General features: G+C 35.3%; 1 protein-coding gene across 1 annotated transcript in view; it reads right to left on the bottom strand.

The window, feature by feature from the left end:
* Positions 1-19,866, bottom strand: part of MS3_00010335 (uncharacterized protein) — a gene marked incomplete at its 5' end in the record, with an annotated part of 31,558 nt that extends 11,692 nt beyond the window's left edge. Inside the window, 14 exons of the mRNA XM_051218697.1 lie at positions 1,280-1,743; positions 1,938-2,220; positions 2,458-2,949; positions 4,650-5,048; positions 6,780-7,269; positions 7,979-8,093; positions 8,976-9,309; positions 11,993-12,480; positions 12,858-13,242; positions 14,826-14,917; positions 15,738-16,077; positions 17,462-17,515; positions 18,673-18,793; positions 19,733-19,866. Of these exons, the coding sequence (XP_051070881.1) occupies positions 1,280-1,743; positions 1,938-2,220; positions 2,458-2,949; positions 4,650-5,048; positions 6,780-7,269; positions 7,979-8,093; positions 8,976-9,309; positions 11,993-12,480; positions 12,858-13,242; positions 14,826-14,917; positions 15,738-16,077; positions 17,462-17,515; positions 18,673-18,793; positions 19,733-19,866 (4,191 nt within the window). The remainder of the gene's footprint in view (positions 1-1,279; positions 1,744-1,937; positions 2,221-2,457; positions 2,950-4,649; positions 5,049-6,779; positions 7,270-7,978; positions 8,094-8,975; positions 9,310-11,992; positions 12,481-12,857; positions 13,243-14,825; positions 14,918-15,737; positions 16,078-17,461; positions 17,516-18,672; positions 18,794-19,732) is intronic.
* Positions 19,867-19,997: the final 131 nt, after the last annotated feature.

Genomic DNA, 19,997 nt, shown 5'->3' with positions numbered 1-19,997 from the left:
TTCATTGAAAAAGGAATGCATCTATATAATGGAAGTCATGAATATATTACATACGATGGAAAAATAGTTGTAGGATGAATTTATTTCATATTGGTTTAACTTTTCATTCCAGTTGCGTGTATACTTTTATTCTTTAACTCTTTCTCTGAATGAATGTCCGACGCTTTAAACGGGTTGGTGGACACGAAGAGTCCACCTAGGGCAGCTGGAAAACCCTGATCTCAAACCAGTGGTGCACATGGGCCCCAGAACCATATGGGAACAAATGGCGTATGAACCAACTGTTGGTCACCGGTTAACATGAGACGGCATTTCCTGATGTTGCTAGACTGCCTTGTGGATCAGACCTTTAGGACGAAAGCTCCGGGTGTAGCCCGCTAGGAAAACCACCTGCTTCGGTCTGGATGCCCGAGCAGGATCATAGCACACACACAAATCAAGTGATTCGTGTGGCGCTTATGTATTCGGTGCCCCTTTGTACCAATATATATGTGTTCAAGTAAATACGTTCCTCGTGCTTGATGGTTTCACAGTGGAGTTTTCAATGTTCTTCTGAACAACATTAGCAGTACAAACTTCAGGGGACGAAACTCTGCCAGAATCATCCACCTAATTAAGCTACAAATCTTTCCCCACCATCCCAATTCTTAAACTCAGACCATAAATTTTTTTACTTGAAGGTTCTGCACTGTCTAAACGGTCTCAAGACTCTAAATGGTCGACTTATGAATGGTGTCATCGAATATGAAATCTAGTGTAGCTGCTTCAAAGCTACAGGTGCAACCTAAACTTCACTCTTCCAACATTCGTATCTTGATCTAAATTAAATAACAGGTAGGTTTAAATAAGTTTCTAAAAAGTCTTAATATTGAGTTGTGCAGTACATATGAGGCCAGTATTTTGAAAAAATGAAATAGCACAAATCTATTCTCCACCTGTCGGTTAAAAGTTTGTTTGAAGTACGCTTATTCCGATACAGAGTGAAATCGGCAGAGTTTCACTGGACACAGTGTCGCATAAGGAAGAAATACTAATCAATAAAATCGCCAGTGGTTCATGTGCCGTTAGGTTAGGAGGCTCCAACAATGTGCGAAACGATATCTCTAAAATACTCCGAAAATCATGCAAAACACGTCAACGAATAGCTGATGTGGGACAAACCAGTTTCGTTACGGCTTGGAGCGTATGGATTGCAGTACGTTGCTTTAAGATGAGTATTTTCAGTGTTAATTTTTTAAACTCAGATAACCAACAAATGTTTAAACAAGAGATAATTTACTTTGGCAAACCGCAAAAGACTGGCTAAAGTTCTAGCCATTTCCTCTTGAATAACTTTCCCAGCTGAGTTTGGATGGCGACAAGCACCAGGAAGCGCAGATAAGAGTGCCGCCAGAAGCTTTCCCGTATGAGGAGCAAGGGAGGCGAAACCATCACCAGTAGAGTTGCAACAAACAGAGTTTGTTTGATTACCAGAACACGAATTAGAATAACTAGTACCATCAGGCACATTGGATGACCCGTTAGCAACTGAATTGTGTTTTTGACTCTGAAGCATTGTACGAGATCGATTCCCAAGGGTTGGTGAGTCAATTGCCCCAGAGCTTAAAGAGTGTGCGCTAACCTCATAAGCAGAACCGCAAGGAGGAGTTGGGGGAGACAATCCATACAAGGAAGAAGGTGATGAGTGTGATGATCCAGATGGTGAATTATATGTTTTATGACTAGGAGAACTGTTTGAATTATCTTTAAAAAAATTCAAAGTACGAAAAGCAAATAACACAAGATGTTATTAGGTTCAAGGAAATGAAAATAACATTAAAATCTTGAAAATTTTCCAAAGTTAATGTATTTAAGCAAATATAAAATCTAATGAATAAAAACAAAAGAATTTCTATTAAAAACCTAAGACTGAAATTAAATCTTAATGTTTAACATACCTAGACCACTAGTTACAAGTTGCGATCTAGAAGCTGCACACCTTATGCACGTAGTTGTTTTAGGAGAGACAGCCAAAGCGTTTGTATTTGCTGCAGCTAGATGAATTATGAAAACACAAGCAGCAGTCGCAATAGAAGCTGAACCACTAGCTCCAGTTCCGCTACTACCTCCACTAGCGCTGCTAGAACCTATAGTTGCAGAAGATCCACCACCAGCCTTTAAGAGTTCAGTGAATGGTACAATGAGGCGTGATAGACAAATATCATCAAGCAGCCGAACACACTAAAAATAGTATTAAAATAGCAGTAAAATTATAGGAAACTGATGCACAATAAATCATGAAGTATAGATACTTTCAATAGTAATTTCTTTAAAGAGATGAGGAAAACATAATACTGGTTAGCATTTTGTAACCACTCTTTGTTACATACTTCTTTGTGTCTTAATTTAGCTCTATATATGTATATAGAAAGCCGAGTAAATGCGGATAGTCTACAAACAGTGACAAAAAGGACTTACTAATCTCAGAACTTCTGCCATTTGAACTTCCTTGCAAGCTGAAGCCGGGTTTAATGAAGGTAATACAGATTGTTGAGTAGGGTTATTAGACGGAGCAACACTTAGTGAAATGTTCGTTGCTGATGGTAATCCTGAGGTGGAATTCAATGAATTTGGAGCAGCCTGTGAATAAATATGTAGATGATGAATTGGCTGTCGCATTAAATTAGCAACAACCGACGGGTGAATAGAAGACATTGCTTGCAATCCGGATAATACGAGCTGTGGAAGAGCAGGACGTAGTGCAGATGGACGTGCAGTACGAGCAGCTGCTAAAAGAAGTTCAAGTGCTAGTCGTCGTAACTCACTAGAAGGTTGACGGCCATTCTTATTCGAAGCTGTCTCTGCACTTAGTGACCATGGTGCACGCTCAATAATCACTGGAAGTAAACCAGGCAACAGTCCAGTTGCTGCTTCACGAGAGCACGGATTTTCCAGAACACGTATAACAAGCTAAAGAAGATTTCATGAATATAGTAGTAATAATAATACAAAAATATATTATCTCGTTAGAACAAAATGGTGAAGAAATTAAAATATAATGTACTAACATCAGTGAACGAAAAATGGCCTACAAGTCTTTTTTTAATACAAGGGAGCACTAAATTTCACTACTAGCCACCATTCATTTCTCAGTTAGTCAGTCAGCTAAAACGTAGCACCAGGCACATATATGCATCGGTCCAAGTTGCCATACCTCATTAGCACAACAAGATCAACAACAAATTCATAGAAGTAGTTACTTCAATGATATCAATATATAAAAGAAAGATTGTTTATGAGGATATATTACAGCAAGAAAAATATGAAGCAATTTTAATCTCAAAGTTTAAGGGAAGACAAAGAGTGTATACACCTATACCACTGTGATCGATTCTGAGTCATGTCACCAAGAATCTCCAACCATTGGTTAAGATAGTCACGCGGACTCCAACCAAGAAGTCTGTATCTACCAACATGGCTCAGACTAGAAGTTAGTGACTTCAAGCACTGATGCCACTTAACATGATGGACCAATCAGGCTACACTGGCTGGATCAATCATTCCTTAAGGTCCTACCACGCCAGACAGGTCGGTTGAAGATTGGTAAGACTAAAAACAGCAAACCCAAGTTCCGAGGGTCAAGTCGCGCTGCTGACGACAGTAAGGCGTTTCCTTCAGTCAACCAACATAACAGCGATGCTGCCTTCTCACAAGGAGGAGTGAGGTTAGGAAAGGTCGACGCTAAAAATGCATACTTCGTCCTCATATCTCTAACAGCACTATTCATTGCTGCTTATAATGCTTGTGACTTAAGATAATATCGAGGGTATCCGCATAGGATGCACATATACCAGAAAGGGACTGATCAATTACAATGTTAAGCATCAATGTGAAGATTCAGACAACAGATAAAAATTAATCAACCAACAGTTTTAATCGAGTTAGTGATTCAACATTTAAATATTTGTTATACCGAGAGCACTTTCAGTCACTGACCATACCATTACTTCTATGACATTTTAAATAACATTTCAAGGCGAAGTATTTATAAACGGAAGTTTTAACAATTTGTTTGTGATTCAAACAAATTTGTGGTTGATATTACCATGAAGACTGTAATAACTACCAAATGAAACTGATAAATCTTGCAAACCTAACGAGACTGAACAGAATAACTTCTGAATATATGAATAAAGTATTATAAAGAAGTAGCGTGTCAAGAAAAGTAACCGCAGAAGTTTGCTGTGCTCTGAAGTCTAGTTCATTTACCTTCAACACTTCTAACGATTGTGAAAGAACCAAAGAGAGTAGGAAAATTAAGAGTGAGCAGGAATTTATATTTTAAAAGGCCAATAAATAAGTAGGAAAAAAATCCATGCACAAATACATATACATAATTCGATTAATTCAAATAAGGAAATGTGGGGGAGGAATTTGGACACATGAATCGACTACTTACAATAAGCTACCTCACATTGGTAATTCTTGTTTGTCATATGTTCGTGCAACAGTTTGTGAACCGTTCTGACTTGCTTGGAAAATCATTCATTAACATATCTCAAATAATACAAGAATGAGTCATGAAAAATGGGCGTCGGCTTAAATAAAATTTGTGTTTAATAACGGAAGCAATAAAAACATAAACTTTTATTAGCGAAGTTTAAACTTACTTTCTGTACAGTGATGGCAGCTTCTTCAGCGGGAGTTGTGATGCCTGAATTATCATTTTCAAGCATGTCACTTGATTCAGATTCATCACATAGATTAAGGAGTCCAGACAATAGAGCGGGCAAATGCCCTGCAAGACGCTTATCAGCTGAAGGATGTGTGGCTAAACTACTTATAGCCAAGCAACAGGCATCTCTTAAACGCATGTTTTGTGTGCCCGTACCACTGTTTTGGGAAGTGTTTGAGGGTATTTTATTTGTTGATAATGTTCCCGAACCGTTAGGAACGTTTGTGGTTGATTGAGGAGAATTGCCACCCATTTGTGTTGAATGAAAGCTCAATGTGTTAAATCCCAGTTGAGTTTTGATCTCACATACGATCGCGTTGAAATGTGCTTCAATCTGACAAGATAAATTAGTAAGTCAATGGTTGACAGATAATAATTTGGAAATAAAAGCAACTGATTCTTATTCATCACGTGGCAAGTCTGAATATGTTTACATTAAACCCGGCAACCGTGTACTACAATTAACTTTCATATTAATGGTGTAGCTCAAACTCAAGTGTTCTAACATTTACTTGATCAATTAATTACATTCAAATAAACTGGATGATTAGAAAGAAATTAAGCTAATTTGATTGCTCTAATCGGATGAGAAAACTAGTGTGAATTGAAAATACTGATTGCCAGTCGTTACAGCCGCAAAAAAATGAACTAAGTCGAATAAAAATAAACTCAAGTTGCTTGAAGTAAGGACGCTTATGGAGAAAAAAATTTATTGCTTAAGATAAATGTTTAATATTGAAAGTGTACTTGCATGTTTTAAATGAAACAGAATATCAAACAACATGACAATAACCTAAGTGAAAAAAAACGTATGTAGCTCATTCAACAGGTGCTGAGTTGCTGTGAGTAAATTCGGCGAATATTTCTCATGCGACGAATTGGCACTGTGCAAAATTATGCGACTTGATGACTTGTGTCAACCAAGTGAGAGAGAATTGAATAAAGCTTTTAAGGTTATCTACAATATCCCATCTAATTTGCCACATGGTTTACCAGTGAGCCTCTTGCACATTGCGGAAGCCATCGCAATCCATGTTCACAAACCTGACCTTTGCATTCAAAAGAGATTCGTACAACCACTTTCTCTGCCCTGGCCATCAGTTTAAGATTTCCTTCAAAAGAACTAATTTTCATACTTCTTCCACTTGTTTTTTTTAACTTTTGTAATTTTGTTTCTGTTGCTTTTTGAACTTAATAACTTCTCAACATTCATCTCTTGATTCTTACGTAACTACCATTCTATTGACCATCCGTTAAAATTCTGTTCCTTCTTTGTTTCTTACATTACGCAACGTAGCAACTTCTTGATCACTTTGAATATTAATAATCCTCTTTCTTCCAATTAATCAATGTTAATTTAAATGTCATTATGTAATTATTACGTAACGTATCTACTCGATGAGTATTATATTATTATTGTAAAACGTATATATATTAGTGTAGAGCCATGATGAAAAACTAATTGAAAAGAAATTTCTTCGCACAATTCGTTCCTTCTTTATTTACCAAATGGCAAAATGGGAATTTTCACAATATTGAAATGATAATTGTTCAGTAAACAATTAGAAACACCTGATTGGTTATTGCTTCATTTTCTAGTAGTAAATTTACTTCCGAGTAAGTGAATATAGTTGAGTACTCTACATCCATAACTTCCAACTAACAAATGACGAGTTTAAATTCACCTTTAAATACTAAGGTCTAGAAAGATCAGTATCATTTGTTAGATAGAGTAATAAATGAGAAAGCATAATATGTATTCAGCTACAACGTAGGACCAGGCACATATGTGCATCGGTCCAGGTTGCCATACCGCATCAGCACACAAGATGAACACCGGATTCATAGCAGTGGTTAGGTCAAAGGTGGTAATATATAAGAGAAAGATTGCATATAGAGATATAGTACAAGAAGAAAAAATTGGTTCGTAGAAAGAAAGGTATGAAGCGATTTTAATCTCTTAGTTTAAGGGAAGACAGGGAGTGTATACACCGACGCCGTTGTGATCGATTCTGAGCCATGTCACCAAGAGTCGAAAATACTATTAAATAAAAGTGAAACTTACCATTTCCGAAACTAAAGAATGCAATGAATTCGGTACGGGTGATGAAGACAACTGAGTATTTTGATTGGTTGGACTTGTTATTGTTGATGACGAACCAGATATATTAGGATATGAAGTGTTAGTTGATAGAAATGGTGTTGCCGAATTAGTTGCATATAAAACCAAACCAAGCCAAACATTCTCCATTGCCTGACGAAGTTTAGGTCGAGCAAAATCAAAACGACGGACAAATACTCGAGGTACTAGGCGTGGGAGAGCGGGAGCTAAAGATCTACCGAGTCGTCGTACTAGACTTGAATAAGTGACGCTTGATGCCAAGTTGAATGCTATATTAGAAAAACAACTTCCGGATTGAGGATTCCCAGAAGCATTGGTGTTACGTGACGTCGATGGGAGAGCGATGGCTAACACAATTAATGATAAAGCCAAGTCTGGGCGTCCAATTTGTTGAGCTAAGTTGCACAGTTCATGATAAACTGGGGAACTGGATCTGTAATAGTAAGAAAAATATCAACGAAATGAAGATTATTTCAGTTCATGGTAAAGATTACTCAGTGTAATTGAGAAATGTGATGACAGCTGAACCAACTAACAGTAACATAACAACTAATGTGAATGCAGTAATAACTTCTTCACCAACAACGATAGTCATATAATTACTAAATATAAAATGCTGTACCAATTGGTAGTCCGCTGTCAAAAAAACAATACTAATTACCAGAAACGTTTAAATTGTAGGTTACGATTTGTTGTTTAGCAAAAATATTTTCCGTTACTATGATCTGATATCAAGTAAAAAAGTAGGGAAGCATAAGAAATTCTGTTGTGGACTATAAGTGATGACTGAAACAAATCGATACTACGTAAAGTTGAGAATGCTAGACAGATAAGTTAAATATCATTATGCCAACTTGAATTAATTCTTTTTATATTCAATTGTTCTAGTAAAAACAATTATCTTGAGATTCATACAGATACAACTTGAAAGAGCGAAAAGGTTACGATTAGCAAATAATATCTAGCATCAATGAATATTTGTTCGTGTTTCACAAGAGACATTAAGTATACATCTAAAAGCTGGAACAAATGATAATTTTATAAGTAATAAAGCAGTTTTAGCCCGTTTTACAGTAAATTTAATGTTTAAGGGATGAACTCATGTAAAGAAGTTATTGTTGTTCCTTTAAAGGAAACCTTACTTTTTATCATCTCCGATTGCTTGTGTTAAACTTGTAATAAGCTCTGAACGTTCGTCTTCTGAACTTCTGTCATAAATTAAGCCCAAAGTTGCAACAACAACGCACTGAACGGACTCTATAAGTAGAACATATAAATAGGTGAGTGAAAATCTACAACCAAGTGAATGTGATCCAAAAACTCTTGTCTTATTTTGCCGTTATCTAAAAAATAACCATTACTATGACTTAAAAAAACTGTTTTGTGTAAGACTACTTGATTTATTGTCTAAAAAGGAACAAACGAATTTTGTCCGTGCTTGGCTTTTATTTTTTTTACTTCCATGTACATACTTAATACGGGAACAGCACAAAGAAATTGCGAATTTCTATAATTATCCATATATACCTTGACTTTTACCGCACAACCACAAATAATTTTTACTGAATGAGTGATAATTTAGACATAGTTAAGTTTTATCGCGACGGATGTCAAATATTTTCTTAATGAATCAAAACCTGATGATCCCCCATATAAAGTATTACAGCTCGAAAGATAAAAATTTTTTTCGTAAATTTTCAATATTTATTGTTACGTATAGGACACTTACTTGATTACACTTAATAAGTAAAGCACAAGCGGTTATAAGGAACATTAGAATTTTCATTTAAAGAGCGAATAAAAGTTTGGCGCTACAGGAAAAACTTGTAATAACTTTAAAGCACAAAGAAAGCGAGAAAGTCAGGGTTAACGGATGTCAAATTGTAGCATCTCGCAAGTGCATCTACTTCTGATGGTAATAATTATAAACAACAAACCTAAAAAATAATATGAAGTAGGTGTACGTCACAGATTGATACAAACTGGGGAATTGTTAAATAGTCACTATAACCTAATTTGTAAAAAAAAAACCAAACACTACTTTATAAAAGGTTTGTAAGTAGGATTTAAGCATCCTAATCTAAAAATTTCGTAAAACCATAGGTTTAAAAACAATAGAATCAAAATAGTTATCTTTACCATCTTTTTGGTCCAAAAGATCAATTAGCAACTGGTAAGAAAGTAGTGGTTTTGGAAGTGGACCCAAACGCCGAACTAAGTTAAGAATCCATAAAGTTGCAGCGATTGTCACTGGTCGTGTTTGGACCTGTCCTGGGCGGGGGGTAAGTAGTGATCGAAGTTGTTCTGCCAACCATCGAGCATTTGGTCCGGTAACAGCAGCATTTAAACTATGTGCTGGAATGACAAGAGGATAATTCCTTTCATACCAATGAAATCGATAGGGTGATATAGGTCCAAGAATGCAGTCAGCTAGGGCAGTCCCTACAGCTAAATGAAGGCTTGGGTCGTTAATCTGAACAGATATATGAGAGAAAAAATACGAGTAAGAAATGCTGATACAAATATTTTATCTGGTATATAAATTGATATTAAAATATATACTTTTAAGTGACCGAAAAATCATATAAAAATCTTATCTTTGGAAACACCAACTGATGGAATGAAATAAAATGTTCTGTTTTTGAAATAGATAGATATTTTAAATCATGATAAAATCTGACTTCATTTTGGAAACATTAAACGGAGTTACTAGACATTATCAGGTTTTAATTTCTGAATATTCATCAGAAATCATAATGAAATAAGACTTTAGCCAGCTATGAATTATGGGGAGCTATAGTCCCCTTCCGCAGTCGGTAGAATCGTGAATGTGACAAAGCGATAAAATATCTATTATCACATTTCTAAGTGATCTTAAGAAAGAAATGACAGAATCCCAAATCAATAATTAGGATCAGGAGTATGGTCGCCTAGAGATACAATAATAAACGATTTCATGAAACTTGTTAGATAACAGCAGAGAATAGATTACACCGCAATAAACATACATGTTTTACAGCCACTTCTTAGGAAGTAGGGATATCAGCTTTTAGTAAGAAAAAAGCATTTCTTACATGATATTTCTTTTTCTTTAATACGACACTAGTGGTTCGAAATAGTTCATAGCATAAATTTCAATCTTTATACGAAATGTGATCCAATCACATGCGCAAACCGGAAAATTTCTGAGAACACTAGTTGTAGAATACTCCATGTATTAGCATCAAAGTTGTTATTAGCGAAAAAGAGATTGCGATAGTAAGAGAAACTATTACCTGATATCAAATAGTAAATATAGACAAAAGAATAAAGGTTAAAAATCGTCATCTAAGCGACCGAATCGATATAAAACTACCGAGAGAACAAAAGCATACAACGGTTACGTGTTTTTTTTTCCAAAATTGTGAAGACTACGAGAAATCATTTATATATTCATTTATGGCGGCTAATAGTCGACACAGAAACAAAATGAACTTCAGAATAAGGAGCGTCTGTTTTGAAAAATTACTGGTTTAAAAATTTAAAAAAACTATCAAAAAATTGTTAAAAAACGAACCACAGTTAAGTTGCTTTTTTAGAGATGTTTGAATTAAATGACTGTTGTGCTCCTGTTGGGAACGTTAGATCCACAGAACTCACTTGGGAAAGGACCTAATTTTGTAATTTTATTTAGAAAATTTGAATTTCTTTGTTTTCGCGCCAAGGGCGCTCTTGTCACCTGCATGTCGTATTTCCCACTGGGAAATATCTTAAATGCTATTGGTCCGTTGCGTCTTTTAGTATGCTATTTGGTAACTCTCCCTAAGGACGGTTTGGTACTGTATATATACGTTTTGAATTGTGTTTGTTGTCGTCGCTCGTTTCTGGTTGTTTGCAGAATATACTTCCCATCCCAAGTTTGGAATTCTTTCCCTAGTCAGCTGGGCTGGGACGCATCAATAGTTAGCTTACTGGTCTTTGGTCACCGAGTCTTGTTTCTCGTTTGCAGATCAAGTGAACTCGTGATAGCTTCAACCATAGCAGCTCCTCAGCTAGTACACTGAATAAAGAAGCCATTGATAGAGTAGTTTACGTACTTTTACTCTGTGACTAATAATTTCTTAATTAAATTCATTCATCGAGTACTGCTCAATCTTTCCTTTTTTTGAATGATGATAGCTATGTCCTATTTCCGTATTGATAGTAACTATTTGTCATAAGAACAGAGTAGTTGTACACAATCTATCTACAAATTAGCACATACTTTCTTGAGAGCATAACAATAAGTGCTTTGATCAGTTATTTGTATATATATATTACCTACCGACTTAAAATGTAGGATTTTCCCTTCAATTTCTTATATCTACATTATATGCGGTGTGGTTTAAATTGAGAGAGTTGAACAAAGCCTAAAAACTAGTTAATCAAATGCGACGTAGAATCTAGTATGTGTGTACATCGGTTCACGTTCCTATACTTTATAAGCACAGCGAGATGAAAACCTTAAGGCACACCCCAGAGTATTAGGGTTAGTAAAAGTATTAGTGGACATAGAAAAAGATTAAGCATCGAAGATACGATCCAAAAAAAATTAGTTCACTAAAAAGATTGTGATGAATTTTGAAACTTAGAATCTAGGGGAAGACAAAGAACAGATGCATCTGTACTATGCCATCCAAAGGCTTTTACCATTGGTAATGACAACTATGTGGACCCTAACCAGATAGTTTTCAACTAACTAGATGGCTGAAAGTCTGATAGTCAATGAATTCATGAACTGGTATCATGTCTTGGTTTGACCGTCAGTAGATTTATTCCACCGCACTCCCACACCAGACAACATTTCCCGTCGAGGTAGGTGGTTGGGCAAACGTAACACAAGTCCTTACCACCTTATTCGATGAAGATTCAGTGCTTTATCAATTGGTTTGTCATACCTACCTAGTACGCTGTTCCTAACCCGAGGATTGCTTGGGTTTGAAAATGAGCATAGCAATTTGCTAATTTCTCCTTAGACGAATCCAAGATAGGGATTATGCGCTACGTCAGCAGACCTTAGATGATGGTAGTTAAAGTATAAGAGCGAGATATCAAGTTCATGAGTAGAGCAATTTCACAAAGAACATTAGAGAGGATGGACATATAACGGACAGTCAAGAAATCGAATTTCTACTTACTTCAGCCGTACCCACCATAATTTTCAAAATAGAAATCGTGTGGGGATGACATTTGGGTTTTGAGTTTTCGGTTGCTTTAGATTCTGAAGAATGAGATGCTTCATCTTTTGTGGTTTGATAACCTTCACCCATGCAAACGGCTGCCAAAGTTCGAAGAGCAGCTTGTGAAACTCTTGGATATCTAAGTGACGATGAAAAACGTTCTTCACTAACGGTTGGCAGATATGATACAATTCGATGAACAAATGAAGCTTTGGAACACAGTAATGAGGTGGTCGAATTATTACCTTCAATGGGTAATGTTCCGGATGGAAGATGCGATAAACAACCAGCTCTGCCAATAACAACAAGTGCCTCGAGTAATGCAACCACTGTAGCTTGTGATACACTAGAATTAACATAGCAATATCCATCGTTGTCCAGAGTATTTTTTGTGTTATTTATTTTTAGACTATCAACAAGCTGACTAGGCTTTACCAAAAATCCATCTATGAAACGATGAAAATTAGTAAAGACAATATGTAGAAGTTGATACACATAATCAAGAACTACAGGTTAATTAACAAACATTTACTGAAGTATAAATTCACATACTTATGGATAATTATTTTACATGTTTGTCATTAGTTTTATTCGTTGTTCATATGAAAATATAGGTACGATAATCCTTGGTTAAAGAAGGATGTTATTATCTCAGTTTAAAAATTTCCGTTCAGAAATGAGAATTAAAAATTGGCGTAAATTACATTTGGATATTAGTAATACAATAACAAAAGCAAACATTTTTGGCATATAAAATGAGTCTATCTATTTAATTATTGGGATTTACTTAAAATTAATATTGATAATTTTAAAAATTACTAACCCATTAGACTTAGCAGTTCCTCTATAGTTCGAATAATATCAGTTTGGAGATTTCTATGATTTTGTTGTTTTTCTTTTTTTCCCTTTTTTGTTTGTTCCGCTGAAGACTGTTTATTGGTTTTAGAAGTGACACCAGTGGAATTAAATGGTACAACATAAGCCGTGAATAACCGTTCGAGAAGATAAGCTGCACCCATGAACATGCCCTGAACTGCATGGGACGATTCGCCATCAATAACAGAACCTGGGCTGGGAAGTGTAGCCAGCATACCTTTTGCTGTTTGCAAAGCCTGAGCGGGGGCTTCAGTTTCCATAACAACTACACTGTAGACAGAAGCGCAAGCGTGACGACAACTTGCTCCTCTAGGGGTTGCCAACAATACATTCTAGAAAACAACGGAGCAATTTAAATTTTAAAAAATAAATAGGATATGCTTGGAAGAACTCAAATTACTCGTTTTTATAGTTTATGCTCAATATCCAGGTCTTGCTCAGATTAGATCGACTGAATTCAGTTACGCATAATAACCGAAAATAGATGCACAGAATAAACAAATAGTGAAAATGTGAGGAGCATGAACGCAGATCAAGGAACCCACCGAAAGATTCAGAATATTCATGGGTCACAATACACTTCAATTTTGTCAGTTCTATAACAGAAGTACATGATTTCGTGCTAGACGTATGCTCGTAATACCGCAGAACTCCAAAGAAAGTGATTATTGACGATGATTTCTAATTTAAGTCGAAATGGTAAACTGATTTTTGTTAACGCACCACTGAAAATTATATTCGCCCACTACTATACCATCCATAATCTAATGGAAAGATTCAAAGACTTGTGGACAGTTCAAGGAGCAGATTTGATTTTAAAAAAGGGAACATGCTCTAGCAGAGATAATTCAGTGTATCCTATTCATTTACAAGAGTACCCAGTACAACAGAAATCGTTAGGAGAGGAATTAATGGGACGAATGCATCGAACAATAAACTGCATACTGAGACCAGTCAGGAGCAAAGACAACCAGGTGATATTTTATATTAGACTGATGAATCAGTGTTTGCGGATGTAACGGAAATCAAGCATGCGTAAAATGTGTCAGTGCGTAGAAAACTTTTAGAGGTAATTGTGAAAGGAAAAATATGAGTGGAGGGTTAGAACCTACAACACAGAAAACTCAGTGAAGATCAGCCAGAAGAACTCAACATAACCACTAAACACTTTCCTTGATGCTTTTAAATTTTAGATGTTACCAACAAAAATGCAAAGCAGTGAAGAGAGAATGTAAATTGAAAAAACTGACAAACTTAAGAGAAGAAATACCGTAAGATTTCAAATGCAATAAACTTATTTCAAAAACCAAAAGTATTTATTTAATCTAAAATATCTGTTTCATTAACATTTCGAAAAACGACAGCTCAAATACGTAGGGAAGCCCAAAGTAACCTTTTTTATTTTATATCCCCACTGGGTCTTATGCTATCTGATTAGCTGTTCTAACACTTCGTTTGCTATTTTTTCGTGTATCTGGTTCAGACTTGCTATTGTATAGGAAAAGTTCTACAAAAATTTTCACTTCTTTGTATACTAGGACCATTTTCAGAAATCCTGATCTCTTAAATTGTGTGAGAGATTGTTGTTTAAATGTTGTGTATCAGTCATCCGGTTCGTCCAAATGATCGATGTTTGGAATCACCGTAAGCTTAAAAACGTAACATTACGAACTGTCAAAATTTGGCTTATTAGAGATTTTGAATATTTTCAGTGTGTTGGACGATAGAAAAACTTAAAATCTCTGAGAGTAGGTAAGATTAGGTTTGGAGGCAGTCATTTTTAAAAAACAAGTACTTGAAAACAAAGAAGTTGGTTCGTAAACAAGTAGAAAAATATTTGACCAGAAGATAAATTGTAGTACGCCGGTAAAATATGATTACCTATTTTTATTCGATATATATTAAGGAAACTCACATTCATACGATCAAAAAGTTGCTTATTACAAGTAATCAATTCTTTGGTATTGCCAACCAAAACTTCTTCTAGATAGTTTGGGAAATCTGGAGCTGTAAGATTTAAGGAAAATAAGAACAAGTTTTACAACCTGGTTTTGAATCACTCCAAGATAAAACACTCAAGCAACTGTTGCTGCATATCTACCGATTATTTGCATTTTTATATATCACAGATTTAAGAATCTGATTAATTAAGATAAAAATTTAATGACGATTACCAAGGAGAAAATCACAAGAGTCTGGTGCTTAATTGTAATACGTAGTAAACAGCTACTGAAGTACAGAAGTGGATTGAGGAGTATTAGAACTCGAAATCAGGGGCTCAATGAAATAATAATTGTCTTTTGCTAGAGATTTTGTGTGATACAGCACGGTGTCGCTAGTAGTATAACATATGCAGTGCATTATATTAACACCAAATTTTCACTTAAGGAATTCTTTTGCGAGGTCTTTCATCAACTCTCCGTCTTAAAGTTTTGCTTTGCTTTTATAAAGGTTATTCTGCTTGCCTGATGCAAATTATGAATGGTTGTTAGGTTGCCTGATACTGACTTGATTAATACATCAAACACTAATTTTCTTCTACTACTAGTATCTAAATTCGAATGTAAAACCTTAACAACATTAGGGGGAATGACATTCATGTATACTTTTGGAGTTGTTAACACCCTATCATAACAACGATAAACGTCGGCTTAATTAACAGGTGATAATATAGTGTAATGATTTTTTAATGTACAGGAAGTATTGCCTGTTGAGAAGTCTTTCTTAATATTCACAAGGGTATAGATGATTTGTGATATTTCGTTTGCAAAATAAATTCAGATACTTTTCAGAAAATTAGGTGAGATGAAAATAAAATAAAACTAACAATCTTTAGTGTGTTGAGATCGCGTGAAAATAACCACTTGAATAAGACGAAAATAAGTGTCGATACTGCGTTTCGCTTGTTCAGGATTGATAACTGGAACATTGGCACCAGTGGAAATAGAGGTACTCGTTGAAGTTGTAGATACAGATGTTGTGTTGCTAACTGAAAGAGGGGTTTGAGATACGGTTGTCGTCAAGTTTCCAGCAGAAAGAAAGTACCGTACAGTTTGGTTAATCAAATATCGAACCTCTTCTTCCGTTTCGTAAGTAAGCCCAGCCTCCTGTGCAGGTGTTAGGCCACCATGGGTTGCCAACAAGCATAAACGAATAAACTGAACCACCTACAGGAATCAATATATGGTGATTAGTGAAATATATATGTTCTGCACGGTAAATACGCGAATTAAGCTACCAGAACTCTAAGTAATGCACACAACCCAGCAAACAACATATGACGTTAAACGCGAACACTTATCATCGTGGAAGAATTTGGACTTGATTGTCTATTTACTTACAAAAATTGTAACTTCTCTGCCCTGTTTAGTAAACTCGTAAACCAAGGTAAAAAAAACACTAATATTACAAAATTTTGGGTTGTTCGATCACTATACTAGATTATTGTTCTCAATCACTAGAACTGTGTTCTGGCATTTCTCATCGTCCCCCGAAAAAAAACAGAAGATTTCCACGAATACTTTAAGTAATGGGCAAAGTGTATTGTGGTAAAAGTTGAATATTCCGAAGGTTATAAGACTAACGAGTTTGTACAATGAGATGTGAGTGACACCAGTGAGAGTGATGTTTAGATCAGAAATATGTTAGAGAAATCCGTCGTTGCGGAGACCACGAAATCACCTCAATCCATAAAATAAGTTTAAATTGAATGATAACGATTCAAGGTATTGATCTTCGTAACTGTCGCAATTCGAAGTTGGGGAAGTTGAGTGGCGCAAAACCCACCTTATTGTGATTGCGACTGATTACAATCAGTCAGTCAGCTAAAACGTAGCACCAGGCACATATATGCATCGGTCCAAGTTGCCATACCTCATTAGCACAACAAGATCAACAACAAATTCATAGAAGTAGTTACTTCAATGATATCAATATATAAAAGAAAGATTGTTTATGAGGATATATTACAGCAAGAAAAATATGAAGCAATTTTAATCTCAAAGTTTAAGGGAAGACAAAGAGTGTATACACCTATACCACTGTGATCGATTCTGAGTCATGTCACCAAGAATCTCCAACCATTGGTTAAGATAGTCACGCGGACTCCAACCAAGTAGTCTGCATCTACCAACATGGCTCAGACTAGAAGTTAGTGACTTCAAGCACTGATGCCACTTAACATGATGGACCAATCAGGCTACACTGGCTGGATCAATCATTCCTTAAGGTCCTACCACGCCAGACAGGACGGTTGAAGAGTGGTAAAACTAAAGGCATCAGACCATCCCTAACTCAATGTTAAATACCATAAATTATGGGTTGAACTTCATTTATTTCTTGTTATCACAACTGAAAATCTTAAACAGATGCGAACCAGAGATACTAAAATATTTTGGTGATAGATCCTTCACAGGTTATCGATAATCACTGTTAATCCAGTTAATATTTCTTCAAACTGTGAATCTTTGATCATAAAGAACCATGTACAGTTGTAAAACATAACCAAACTTCAGATTATTAGAATGAAAATCCCAGAAATACGAAATTTACCGGAATCAGACGTTCCACTTCAACAAACGGGTTTTTACGTGAATGTTGAGTATCCTAAAAGTAAAGACAGAAATCTTAGGGAAAAATTATTCGTAAACATTTTTCGACATCATCCACCAAAGCATCACCATTGCATAAATAAACTGTTGTAAGGAAAACGCTGTAAAATTAGTTACATCAAATAAGATGTCATCACAGCATATAAGTCTCGTGATTTCATTCGGAGATGCAGTTCGTGGGATATCGACAGTATAATTACGGAGAAGGAATATATTAATAGCTTATAATTATCAGTTATAAAGCATACGACATAGTTTCTTCTCGTCAGAACCCAGTATATCAGAAAGTGTAAACTAGGGTACTATTTTGAGAAACAAATTAAACACCCTTTCGAGTTGTGATAAGCGAATTAGAATCTTATTGTCATTATAAGAGTGACGCTTTCACAGTTCAAACCAACTATGATGAATGTGATATGTTCGTGCGTTATAATAATGTTTTGCAATACTGATTGTCGTACAATGAACGCAACTGCTTCTATTCTCTTTTTAATTATTCCGTTAGCTCAAGTAAAGAGGCTAGTTCAATAGTTGAGGCTTTTTGACGATGACCCCAGTATATTAATCAAAAATACATTTAAGTTAATCAATTATATATCGACCATAATTATTAGAATTTGTAAACTGAGAATTTATTACTGATTGGAAATAGTAGTAAAAATGTACTGAAAGTTTATGAGCTGAGTTCACACTGAATAGTATAAACTAATGGAAATCGACTTTAATAGACGCCAAATTCTTTACTCATAAGTTGTATTTAAGGGTTGAACACATTAAACAGAATCTCACAATTTATGAGAAACGTTCACCAAAATTCCCCAACCAGTCACTTCAAAAGGAAGAAAACCGTGGTATAGAACTAAATAGTCAGCTAGAAAGCCTTTATAAATTATGACCACACAATAACACGAGTTGATTGTCGATTCCTACTTCTAGGCTCGGTGGAACTGTGCTTCATGTGGTAGAAAGTTATGCATCGAGAAATAACGTCAACCAAATACTTCTTAACAATGAATTGTTCTCAAGTCAGTCAGTCAGTCAGCTACAACATAGGACCAGACACATATGTGCATCGGTCCAAGTAACAGCGTTCTGATGTTAAAATGTTTCCTAAATAACTCATATATGTATGTTATTTTGTATACGACTCACATGATTAACAAATTCAACGAAAGATGGTAGTTTAACGCGCCCATAGACGATGTCATGAATAATATTAGGGTCAAGAAACTGTTCGAAAGCCACGCATGCTTCAGCTCTTACGCGAGGATCCCTGAAATAAAAATAAAAAATATAAATAAAGAGTTTCTTTAGGAATAGTAAAGGAATTTATATTCACCCATATAAGTGTTTGAAAACAATCTATTCGAGCAGAGATTTTAAGTATTCTATTGAAGAAATGTACTGTTAATATAAAGATCGAAAACATATTTTAAGGATAAGGACACAAGATACTTTTTAAATACTAATGAAAAACTGCTATACATAGATCTATCCTCTGTGAAAAGTCCTTTTTCTTGAGTCAGAGAACTAACCAAAAAATTTAAAGCCTATTTAAATCAGATAGTAAGCAACCAAAGTGGAACTCAACGTTTCAGGACATTGGTCATAGAAGTAAACTATCTACTTTATAATTATTTACATCCTGATCTCTAGACGGAACAACTTTATTGAATAATACATAACTTTGTTGAAACAATAAGCAAGAACCATTTAATCACTTTCTATCTTATGATTTTATTTTAGTTAAAATTGTATATGCAGTGATATCTTTCTTAAAAAGTTCTCTGCAGTCAAAGGTCAGGATTGTATTTTGCTATTCCATGGCTCAGTGAGATAAGGTTATAGTGACAGAAATCATGCATGATTATTGCAAATTCTTTTCGATTGTCGAACTATAGTCTATTCTGCCATATAAAGGCTGCTAAAGTTTATCAGATATAGTGCTCGAGATAATTCCTCGCTTAACAGGCAAAAGTCCAATTAAGCCTGGCTCAAAGGAGGCCTTGTGGTTATACTAAAAGGCCCACAATACAAGTTGCGGAAAAAGAACAGCTTAATGAAGAGGAAGACGACTAACGAAAATGTTAATTTAAAACAACCTACAAACTTAATGCCCTTAAATTAAAAAAGGTTATATAAAATCAAACAGCTGAATAAAACTGGACGGATATAATCAAATGAACCATAAAAATTCAAAAAAGCAACGTACTTGTCGCCCAATGCCTGCAGTATAAGATACCTCGTAGGGATGTGATCAGATGGATATATTAGACCGGCAAAGTTGACAGCAACTAAACGACTCAGGGGTCGGGCTAAAGAGAGTAACCAATTATTTTGTTCCAAATTAATTCTATATTAGTTATAGGAAATAGAAAACTAGCGGTCAAATAGAAAATAATGTGATTTAACCTCATATGAAATGGATATCGAAGTGATGGTAAATCAGTTGATAGAATTGTGAATTTTTATCGACT

This window comes from Schistosoma haematobium, chromosome ZW, assembly GCF_000699445.3.
Source record: "Schistosoma haematobium chromosome ZW, whole genome shotgun sequence".
Lineage (NCBI taxonomy): Eukaryota > Metazoa > Platyhelminthes > Trematoda > Strigeidida > Schistosomatidae > Schistosoma > Schistosoma haematobium.
Note: the sequence above shows the minus strand (reverse complement) of the source record. Positions and strands in the feature narration are given on the sequence as shown.